The 11,382-nt window shown below is 36.9% G+C and overlaps 2 protein-coding genes across 2 annotated transcripts; one reads left to right on the top strand and one right to left on the bottom strand.

Moving 5' to 3' along the window:
* The first annotated feature begins 4,205 nt into the window (after window positions 1-4,205).
* LOC134243622 (uncharacterized) lies at window positions 4,206-4,766 on the top strand. Its single transcript, XM_062725870.1, has one exon. It carries the CDS (start codon window positions 4,206-4,208, stop codon window positions 4,764-4,766), a length of 561 nt encoding a protein of 186 aa, XP_062581854.1.
* Window positions 4,767-5,218: 452 nt separating this feature from the next.
* On the bottom strand, window positions 5,219-10,545 carry LOC134243624 (uncharacterized). Its single transcript, XM_062725871.1, has 4 exons — window positions 9,874-10,545; window positions 6,588-7,187; window positions 6,263-6,421; window positions 5,219-6,208 (listed from the first exon to the last, which is right to left on the bottom strand). The coding sequence occupies exons 1-4, from the start codon at window positions 10,543-10,545 to the stop codon at window positions 5,219-5,221; spliced, it is 2,421 nt and encodes an 806-aa protein (XP_062581855.1).
* Window positions 10,546-11,382: the final 837 nt, after the last annotated feature.

Here is an 11,382-nt window from a genome sequence, read left to right as displayed (position 1 = left end):
AGAGCGGTAATGTTGACCTCCGGAATGTATATAGGTCAATGCATGTGCGATCGATAAACAGGTTGCACAACTGTAAACAAAGCAGTCATGGTCCGAGGAAAATTCACGATGCCTGAATAAAATGACAATGAATTATTTAAAGCTTATTTTTTCTTTTATTTATAAATAATGCAACATTGAGTATCAATCGAATGAGAGATGATAAGTATTTTTCCTATCTCCCGCTTTGTAATTCAAACTAAATACAAGGAGAAAGTTGTCTCTGAATAATCTGTATGACATCCAGCTAGAGAATACGTTAAAAACTTTATTTCAACAATGTTTAACTTTCAGTTTAGTTAAGTATATATTTTTATCCAATTTATTTCAGCTATACACGTGTGTTATACGCGTACGCATAAAGAATTCTTCACTTGCCGTATAAAACTAATCAGTTACCTGTACATAAAGTTTGCTGCTCATTCAATAACACAAGATTCGAACAAATTAACGTTTTTATGAGATCAGTAAGATGTTAAAGAACCCATTTCAAATCAATAACCATATCGAAATATTTACCGTTTTTGAGTTATAAAGCAAAAACTTTCGAGCGCCCTTGACCCCTAATTTGAGGGGCCAGCCCCTTTTTAATGATGTCAAATGATAGATCTTAAAATTATGCACAATATTTGTGAAATATGTCTTAACAAATTATTTTTAGTTTAAAAGATATACAAGGAAATATATGTAAAATTTGGCGCTTTTGGGCATTCTCATTTTTGACCCCTATCTAGCACCGTTTGGAGCGCAGAAATCGAAAAAGAAAAACCGATAGGCACAACTTCAATTCTTCTAGTATTTAAATGCAGTAGACATTCTGCTCCAGCTTTTGTCGTTTCTGAGCCTTTGTCTGGAAACGAACAGTACCAAATTTTCACTTAAAGGGAAATAACTCGAAAGCGGAAGGGAATTTTTGAAATGTATGAAAACATTTTAATTGAGTTTCGTAACGTCCAAAAACTCTGAAAATTTGAGCGAAATCCGTTCAGAAATGAGCGAATTACGAGGTCTCAAAGTTGGCGTCTAGAAAAAAAAAGAATAATAGGGAATAATCTTAACCATCAGAATCAGTAGAAGGTCTTCCGCCTGAGCGGAAGACCTTAATAATCTTAATCTTCAGAATCAGTAGAAGGTCTTCCGTTGGAAACGGAAGACCTTAATTAAAATTTGGCATTATATCCCTATAGACAGATCAAGAAAAGCGGATAAAGATTAAGGGATCAAGACCTGATAATTTTATCAAAATCACTAAAATTTAAGAATATTAAAGTAACCATATCAAAATAACCCCCTCCCTCCTTCCCAAGAAACGCAAACTCTTAACAGTCAGTCTACGATAAAAGAATATAGTTACGGAAGTTCACTGATTTTCAGGAATATGTTATGATTTCTATGAAAAACAGAACCTTGCATTTCTTTGAGAAATGTGGTAACCATTTCTTTTCTTTTTATTACATGAATTTTTTTTTAAATATTTCATGCAATCTCTTCTTAACGCTTATAATGCTGAATGAACAAAGCGGCATTAAGATTTGAAGTTGAATGCGTTTTAATTAATCATTAAATTATCAAATCAAAGCTTGCATGCATATATATATACCATAAAATATTTACAAAATCATGTGTATATGTAAAGTCTAAGAGTTGAAATCGATCCTTAAAATTTTACAATATTACATGTAAATTGGTGAGCAACAGGAAAATTCTTAATTTTAATTGTCATATACAAATTTTAATTGAAAAATTCAAATTTTTATAAAGGACAATGTTATAGATAAGGGTATAAATTTATTTTATTAAAAGAAAAATAAGTAACGTCAGGTGTCTGTGTGTTTGTACTCTCCTTAGTAACTTACCAAGAGGCCACACTACTTTTCCTATTATTTATATAAATACATTTGTATCACACTCACCGATTGAGCATAAAATGCTCAAGGTGAGCATATGACACATGGACCTCCTACGGACTGGGCCATTGCTGAAATGTAAGAGGGGTCTTTGGAAGAAAATATTGTACAGTACTGTTGTAAACACAAAGTAACGTCAATATATTATTTTACTAAATGCACCAGGCTTAAATGCTATATGTATACTCGAAAAAAGTATAGCTGTCATGACAACAAAGATAGCTTTCTGGATATTTTCTACGCAAACATAATATAGCTCTTGAAAAGTAGGGTAAGTGCATATTTGATGTAATTGCCAGGTTATAAAGAAGACCTTGTGGTCGAATTTGATAGCTTACGTTTGATAAAGATTTATATTAAACATTACAATAAATGTTTTATTGAAAAAATGTCAACAGTCCATTCCAGAGGATAATTTGTCGAAAAATGACCATTAGATGCGTGAAAAAACCGTGCTACCGATGTTTATGGAGGGGTAGATGAAACATAAATATGATTATATTTAAATATACCAAGAAGAAGTCTCATATTGTTTAAAGTAGTTTTATTATCATTAAGAAAACGTATATAAAAGCACATTTTTTGTCTAAATGTGCAGACAGAAACTTCGAATGACCCAAACAAATATAGCTAGTGATCCAAATCAAGTATATTTTCGATTAGCACTTTGTATACAGTGACCATCCACTGCCGTCTCTTTCAAATATTTGATAACTATCATACAAATTTTTGTAAACTTTAGCCAGCTGCTCTTTGATTTCTGCTCCATTTGTCAGTGTAAAATTGATAGACCTCAATGTTGGCTCAGCATAGACAGCCTCATTGTTTTCATTGTATTTGACAAGTTTGACATACAAAGTCAAAAACCATTTGATACCTCATTTTGACCACAGGGTAGTACGAAGAAGATATTGGATAGGGTCACTGTTGTCTTTAAAAAACTGAAGAATATCGCATAGATTTCCCGGGTTTGGTTCCAGTACTTTTGTTTCCGGGATCTACTGCTCCTTTAAATGCTTGTTTGCTTCCAGCACCAGTTTGAGTACTCCATCTATGTCGTCTATTCACACAGGAATCGCATACATCCGTTCGCTGACTGTAAAATCGTTCTGGAAGAGGGCGATGACACGAGTGGTATTCTCTACCTGTCTCAGCGCATGAATGACAGAATTTTAAATGGTTAATAAAGGTTTAATCTGGGTACACCAGATGTATTTCCCTGTACACTTTGTACTCATCTCATTCCCTTTATTTTGCATAGGGATATCTGCAGGATTGTTTTCTGCATCCTGTAACCTATTTTCTTCATATCGCCGTCTTTTCATATCTGACTGGTTTAATTTCGTCTGTTTCAGCGGCGTGGTTTGTTTGTTTTTGATCCACCCTCCTTTTTTCTCCATGTGTTTTGATATGTCGGGTAAAGTTGTCTTTCCTGTTGAATTTTTAATGACATATGGGACATACATTAGTATACGGCGTTCCATGCATGGTTCTATGATGTCTATTTAAATGAGATTTCTGCTTGAAAACTTTCCCGCAGTCACCATATCTGTGTTCGTCGTTCCGCTCCATCAGCGCGCTGGTTTACCTGGACAAATATCTTTATATAGATGTGTTAAACACGATAAACCAACTCTCTTTAAAAGCTCAGCTAATTAATGACTGTCGGGATTAACTGCGATTCATATATATCCTCATTCACCGGAACGTGTGCTATTTTTAACTGAGGGGGTATTGCACAATTCTAAATTATATTAAACAAAACGATGGTGTTTTTTTTCTTTTATGAAGCTAGAGGATCTTCTTACTTTTCCTAGTTGAAAAATAAAGTCTGCCACATAAAAAAGAATACCGAACGCGCTGTATTGATTAAGCGTATCTAAAAGTAGATGGGTATTTCCTCTTTCTAAAATTACACCGCGTCCTTCGATTCCGTCCCTCGTCCCTCATGGCGCAGAACTACGATCAGACAGATAAATAAAACATCTACCTATTAATCAACGCCACTCATTTACTGGCATGGTGACATTTATGCAACGCGTATTTGAAAGCAAGCATGCAGAAGTAGCTCCGCCATTAACAAGTAATGAAGAGTGTTGGTACCTACCGATATTTGGGGTGTACCACCCCCAGAAACCAGGTTAGATCCGTGCTGTTTTCGACTCGTCTGCACAATTTCAAGCAGTCTCCCTGAATAGTGTCCTCCTATCTGGACCTGACCTTACAAACAATCTGCTTGATGTCCTTCTGAGATTTCGTATGGAGCCTGTTGCCATCTCGGGAGACATACAACAAATGTTCCACAGCTTTCTAGTTGAAGAAACCCATAGGATCTACCTGAGGTTTTTCTGGTATGAAGACAACAATCCAAGTAACAGTCTTGTAGAGTACCGCATGAAAGTACATGTATTTGGGAATCGACCTTCCCCGGCTATTGCTAACTATGGACTCCACAAGACAGCGGAAATCAGTCTTGAGAAATATGGAAGTGATGTGAGAGACTTCATTCAGAGAAACTTTTATGTGGACGATGGATTGATATCCCTACCCACATCAACTGAAGCAATTGACTTGATGACGCGTACTATGTCTGCCCTTAAGAATGAAGGAAATCTACGCTTACATAAGATCGCTTCGAATAAAGAAGAGGTCATGAGTGCATTCGCAAGTGATGACCTTGCAAAGGACCTTAAGGATCTGGACATTGGCAGTGACCAACTTCCTGTACAGCGCAGCCTAGGATTAAACTGGGATTTAAGTCAAATGACCTCTTCTTTGTTCGAAGCAATCTTATGTAAGCGTAGGTTTCCTTCATTCTGAAGGGCAGACATAGTACGCGTCATTAAGTCAATTGCTTCAGTTGATGTGGGTAGGGATATTAATCCATCGTCCACATAAAAGTTTCTCTGAATAAAGTCCCTCACATCACTTCCATACTTCTCAAGACTGATTTCTGCTGTCTTGTGGAGTCCGTAGTTTGCAATAGCCGGGGAAGGTCGATTCCCAAATACATGTACTTTCATGCGGTACTCTACAAGACTGTTACTTGGATTGTTGTCTTCATACCAGAAAAACCTCAGGTAGATCCTATGGGTTTCTTCAACTAGAAAGCTGTGGAACATTTGTTGTATGTCTCCCGAGATGGCAACAGGCTCCATACGAAATCTCAGAAGGACATCAAGCAGATTGTTTGTAAGGTCAGGTCCAGATAGGAGGACACTATTCAGGGAGACTGCTTGAAATTGTGCAGACGAGTCGAAAACAGCACGGATCTAACCTGGTTTCTGGGGGTGGTACACCCCAAATATCGGTAGGTACCAACACTCTTCATTACTTGTTAATGGCGGAGCTACTTCTGCATGCTTGCTTTCAAATACGCGTTGCATAAATGTCACCATGTGCTGGAGTTTCACAGGATCCTTGGACAGACTAGCATGGAGGTTCTTAGCACGGTTAAGTGTCTGTAGTCTGTTATTAGGCAGTGGAGGATGGTTTTCACGAAACGGTAGAGGTGCTACCCAATTTCCCTCTGTATCCTTGTGTAAACTTTTCTCCATCACTCGAATGAACTGCTTGTCTTCAATGGATAGGCCGACCTTGTTGTCGTCTTTATTCCTCGAGAATACTGACGAACCTATGTTGTCCCACTTCTCAGAAACATGAATCCTGTTTTCACATGGTCTAAACACTGTAGGGCGTCCATTATCAAGAACAAATGTTTTATTCACCGATATTCGATTTCTGTGAACTTTTCCTAGGCAGGTTTCACCCACAATGATCCATCCCAATCTTAGCCTTTGGGCAAATGGCTCGTTTCCTGATCCAACCCTCTGGTCAAGAACATGATGAGCGCCAGGCAAGTCGCGTCCAATCAGCAAGAGAGTGCGTGCTTCTGAGAGCGGAGGAATAAATTCCTGAATGTCCATCAAATGAGTGTAATGACGTGCAATTTCCGGTGTCGGTATTTCCTCTCTCACATCAGGAATGTTATTGCATTCAATCAGTGGCGGCAAGTTCAACTTGACGCTTCCATCTAGAGATTCAACGACACAGTCTTCAGCCACACGTCCCGAAAACACAAAGGAACCAGCACATGACGCAAGTGAATATTCCACCTCTTCTGAGTTCACATCCAGAAGATCAAGAAGGTGAGTAGTAGCTAGAGATCTGTTACTCTGATCGTCGAGGAGGGCGTAAGTCAACACAGACTTGTCAGGGTGACTGGAAGAGTACACCCTTACCAACAGTACCTTTGCACAAGACTTTCAAGGAAATGAAGAATTCTCACATATTTCAGTACACTTAGTTCGTATTACTCGTTGAGTCCCACGAGAATTGTTTTCCTCCCCGCCGTGCTGTGGAGAAGCTAGGAGTGATGATTCATTCTCCTCTTGCTGTTTTTCTCGGCTGGATTTGCTTGTCACATGTAAAGCTGATGGATGATCCTCACTGCCAGTCATCACATTTTGTTCTCTCTTGACAATCACGTTTCACATGCTTATCTGAGTTACAACATCCATAACATATTTTGTGGTCACTGAGAAATTTTCTGCGAACTTGAATTGGCTTTGCTCTGAAGGTTTTGCATTGGTTAAGGGAGTGAGACGTCTTGTGAATTGGACATATGCTTTCAGAACTCACATCTGTTTTCTTAACTCTTATAGGTTGTCTAAGTGGGGTGGTGCGAAACGTTTCTTCCCTCTTTGGTGTAGGCTGAAGAGTTTCCTGAAAGCTCGGATCGTTCATCATTTTGGTCATCTCCTTTACATAATTCACAAAGAACGTAAACGGTGGAAAGGAAACTTTCTGTGAAGTCTTATATTTTGAAGCTCTGTCCATCCACTTCATCTGCAAGTTGTATGGTAGCTTTGCTACAACTTGGTTGACTCCAGACGATGAATCAAAATATGCAAGCAAGGAAGCATAGGTAGGGTTTTCTTTAATTGATGCAATCTCGGACAGCAGGTCGGACAGGGCATACAGTTTATCAGTGTCCTTATTTGTCACTTTTGGAAAGTTAGTAAGTTTTTGTTTTAGGGCACACTCAATAAGTTCAGGGCCACCATATCTGTCATCTAGTCTTTCCCACACTTTCTGTACTGCCTTGGCTGGGTCACTTGCATATGCGATCCTTATGCTATGCGCATGCTTGGACGATTCTGGCCCGAGCCATTTCAATAAAAGATCCAATTCCTCTCTAGGGTTTACGCCCAGATCTTGCGCTATATGGGTGAAGGAGGACTTCCATACAGGAAATGATTCCGGTGTAACGTTGAATTTTGACCCGGGTTGAAAATTGACCCGGGGGTCATTTTTCAACGTTGAATACTGAGACCAAAGGTGTTGAATTTAGACCCTAATCCGTTGAAAACTGAGCCGGGTCGTGGAATTTTGATCATGAAACCGGTTCAAAATTCAACAGCATAAAAACACATATTTATAATTGGGTTTTCACTACTGTGACTTAATTCATAGGTATGAGGCCCCGTTTTGGTATTTACTGGAAAAAGTAATATCCCCTATTTGAATAAGTGATATCACCTGTTCCAATAGATGATATCACCTATTTGATTTGAATTTGTGATATCACCAATTCGAAAAGTGATATCACTTATTCGAATTGGTGATATCGCCTATTCGGTTGGGTGATATCACCTTTTCCCGTCGAACAGCTGTAGTTTTTTTTTTTTTTTTTTTTTGCTTACAAATTAATTTATTTCACTTATATATCATGCAAACAACAAGAAAATCGTAGAAAACGCATGAAAACTGGGTAGTCCTAATTTTCTTGGTTCCAGTGGTAATCTATATATTATAGGGATCATTCATTATTGACTGTTGTAAGAAACTCAAATAAGTAATATCACCTTTTCGAATAGGTGATACCACTCATTCAAATAGGTGATAGCACCTATTTAGCACGAAAAGGTGATATCACATTTTATTCTAAGCTCTCTGACTTGATCACATGATTAAGTATATAACAGCATAAAGACTTGAGTTACTATTTATAGAATCTGAAATGCATATTAACTTCATGTTTTTTTTTCTTGTGATCATATGCTATATTGCAGGAGTCCTTTTAGAAAATTTCATTAAAGTGAGTGACATCGGTTCCCCCCCCCCCCCCCCCCGCCTGGTTTTCTCATAGAACAAGTGTTAAAATGGAGATAATTTTTTGTAAAAACAGAAATAGTATTGATTTCTTTTTAAAGATAATATAGAATATGACTTGATGTTTCTGAAAAAAAATTACTACAACTTGTATTAATATTTTTTAATGTTCCGTAATTGATGATACGTAACAATGCCTTGAAGTCTTCAATTAGGATCTACATGTACTCTATATTAAAACATATTGGATATCTTTGTCAAAAATTGATACGAGATATAATCAAATAATTAAATTAGCATTCTGAATAACTAATCCTCTATAATTACTCCACCAATATATAAAACGAAACACGTTTATTTAATATTAAACAGCAACAGCTTAATTTATGCTGATCCCTAGTCTCTAAGTCTTGAAGAGAGAAAACTTGTGCCTTATTCCCAAAATTTTCAAATTTTGTTTTGTCAATCTATGTGATAAAATGATTTATATTCGATAATAATGTGAAACTTTACATTCCTATTTAATTGAGTTTACAACCAATTCTAGTTTAATTTGTCATATTTCCCAGAATGCAATCATGGCAATTATTGAAAAAGAAAAAAAAAACATCGCATAGGAGATCATAGAGATAAAATTATGTAATAAGATGAGAAGTTTATCTAATAGGAATCGTATTTTTTCGAATAGAAATGGATGCTAGTATGTTTTCGAACAACAACTTTATTGCATATAAACCAAATAATTATCGAATTAAAAAAAAATATCGGATAGGAATGACAAAATTAGCGACTAGCAGCCGGCTGTTTTAAATATTAATGACATCGAATAGGAAACGCGTGTTTTCGAGAAAAAAAAATGTAAATTTTATGATATATGAATCATATTGTCACATTTCCTGTAATTGGAATAGCAATTTATCGAATACAAATTACAAATTATGGAATAGAAATAACAAGTAATCAAATAGGAATCACATTCTATAGAATAAGAATGTTTTAGAGTAAGAATAATCTCATTCTCAAGGTTATGGTCCGAAAGCAATCAAGCCGAGACAGTCTACTGACAAATAAGTTAATTGTTACAGGGATTTCAACAATTTATTTTAAGTCAGCATTACTTACATGCTATGGTCGCTATATTGCTCTTTTTACAAATATAACGTATCATTGGAATCATTTTGGTCGATGTGTTTCATTCTAATTTTTAGGCTATAAATTTTGTTATTTTTATACTGTATTTGACTAGATGGGATGTTCCACCCATCTGATCAATATATATAGGGCTACTTTCTAGATTGCAGATTTTTAAGATTTTTGTTTTTTGCCCTATTCGTTGTTTTGTAGTTATTTATGGATGCCATGGATTTTGGAAAGTATAGTCAAAAATAAAGGTGTCATGCTTGAAGATAACTAAAACCGTGCACTGTTCAAAATGTACATGTATACACGGGGTGATACTGTATGTTTATTTCTATTATTCTTGAAAAGGGAAAAAAATTGAAACCAAAATATAAATAAAGTGATACTGATAAATCCCGTAAAACAATTTTCCAGCTTAAAAAAATGTTCAAACTTTGAGGTGGGGTCAATATTCAACAGGGTCAATTTTCAACTTGTTGACGTCATCAGGTGTAAGAAAAAAAAATATCAAGCTGTTGAAAAATGAACCCGGGTATAAATTCAACGACTTTTGGTCTCAATATTCAACGTTGAAAAATGACCCCGGTTCAATATTCAACGTTGAAAAATGACCCCCGGGTCAATTTTCAACTCGGGTCAATATTCAACGTTACACCGGCTGATCGTTGAATACCGTAAAACGAGATAGAAGTAAATCTTTCTTCATGAGGAAACGGGTAAGTTCGTTTGCCATTATGTTGTCTTTCAGATCACTGGTAGCAGGCGTGCTTGTATGAGCCTTGGCAAAAAATGCCTTTGCCTGAGGATTCAATGGCGTCCCAGCTGGCACAGAGTTCCGTGAAACACTATCCAAATCTGCACAGGGTTCAGGTACAGCAGGTGCAAGTGTGGAAATCGGTACAAACTTTCGACTATCTCTGGGGGTATCTGAACACAGTGATGATATCTCGTTACAATCTTGAACGTTAGAATGTCGTTCTTCTTTCACGTGTACACTTGAATGTGATGAATGTTTTTCTACATACTGTTTTACAAGTTTCTTCTTATCACACACTGGAATGTCAAGAACACTGTTTCTTACATCCACATACTCTAAGGCCTCCACTTCTGCAGCGGCTGCGGCTGCTTCACTTTGTCGACTGAGTAGCTTTAAATCAGCCTCTAGTTCACTGTTTTGCCGCTCTGCCTTGGCTATATTTAACTTGCGGGTTTCCTCGATGATAGCTTGTTGTTTATTAATTAAAGCCTCGGTCTCTGCGAATTTCAACTTTATACGGGCAGCTTCGGCCAGAGCACGCTTCCGGGCTAGTAATGAACTGGACTGGGAGATAGAAGAGGATCCCATGGAAGTTGCTTCTCTTTTCACAACAATGTCAGTAGGAGTGGGACGATCCACCGGTGCACCGATGCATCGCAGAATTCACTTTGACGAACTACGGATCGATTCATATAATTAAGTATCACGATACCTTACCGCACTTTTTTTTTATTTCCAAAAATTTCCGGGCTTTAGAATTCGAAATTTTTAGTCCTTAAGTCCGTTTCATCAAGACGTTTTAACAAACACAAATAAAGTACACACGTCTTGCTGATACAGAATTCTAAATATAAGCGTCAAAATGGCGTCCGACACGCCAGATTACATCAAATCAACGAAACCAATTTTGCAGTAAATCGGGTGTCTGGGACACTTTTGGACTCCGGTATATGAAAAAGACGGGGCACGAACAACAGTCAATTTGAGTCAAGAAACTCAAATACCCAGTTCATTTGTTAAATAAGTTTATTTTCACACACTGTTTTGTTCAAAATTAATTGTTCTAAAAAAATTATCTAGTTTTATTTGGTTTTAAATGTATCGTGATATGTATCGTATCGCACCTAAGGTTTCGTGATATGTATCGGATCGGCTAAGTTCAGTATCGTCCCAGCCCTAAATGTCAGGGTCATAGGTGCAGTTCTGTAGATCTGACTCCATGATGCACAATCCAGGGGATTTTTTACTGTACTGACTCAAAAATCAGCAAGATAAACCAGTCATCAAGGAATAGTACGTTTATTCGAACATGATGAGCAGGTAAAAAACTAAAATACAAAAAAAAAACAGCTACTTAGCACAACATGAATCACAGTCACAATTTACACATGTAAACATGGCACTTAATCATTCAATTTGCGTCTA

This window comes from Saccostrea cucullata, unplaced genomic scaffold (assembly GCF_032062105.1).
Source record: "Saccostrea cucullata isolate Sc308-1 unplaced genomic scaffold, CSIRO_AGI_Scuc_v1 ctg2086, whole genome shotgun sequence".
In the NCBI taxonomy this organism is placed as follows: Eukaryota; Metazoa; Mollusca; class Bivalvia; order Ostreida; family Ostreidae; genus Saccostrea; species Saccostrea cuccullata.
Note: the sequence above shows the minus strand (reverse complement) of the source record. Positions and strands in the feature narration are given on the sequence as shown.

What these genes read in the sequence shown, in the direction of transcription:
- LOC134243622 (XM_062725870.1), top strand. Translation starts at nt 4,206, where the DNA reads ATGGAGCCTGTTGCCATCTCGGGAGACATACAACAAATGTTCCACAGC.
- LOC134243624 (XM_062725871.1), bottom strand. Translation starts at nt 10,545, where the DNA reads ATGGGATCCTCTTCTATCTCCCAGTCCAGTTCATTACTAGCCCGGAAG. An exon ending in TACTTCTATCTCGTTTTACG is followed by an intron (nt 7,188 to 9,873) that starts GTATTCAACGAT and finishes CCTGTATGGAAG; the next exon opens with TCCTCCTTCACCCATATAGC. An exon ending in TAAGAGTTAAGAAAACAGAT is followed by an intron (nt 6,422 to 6,587) that starts GTGAGTTCTGAA and finishes GTGATTGTCAAG; the next exon opens with AGAGAACAAAATGTGATGAC.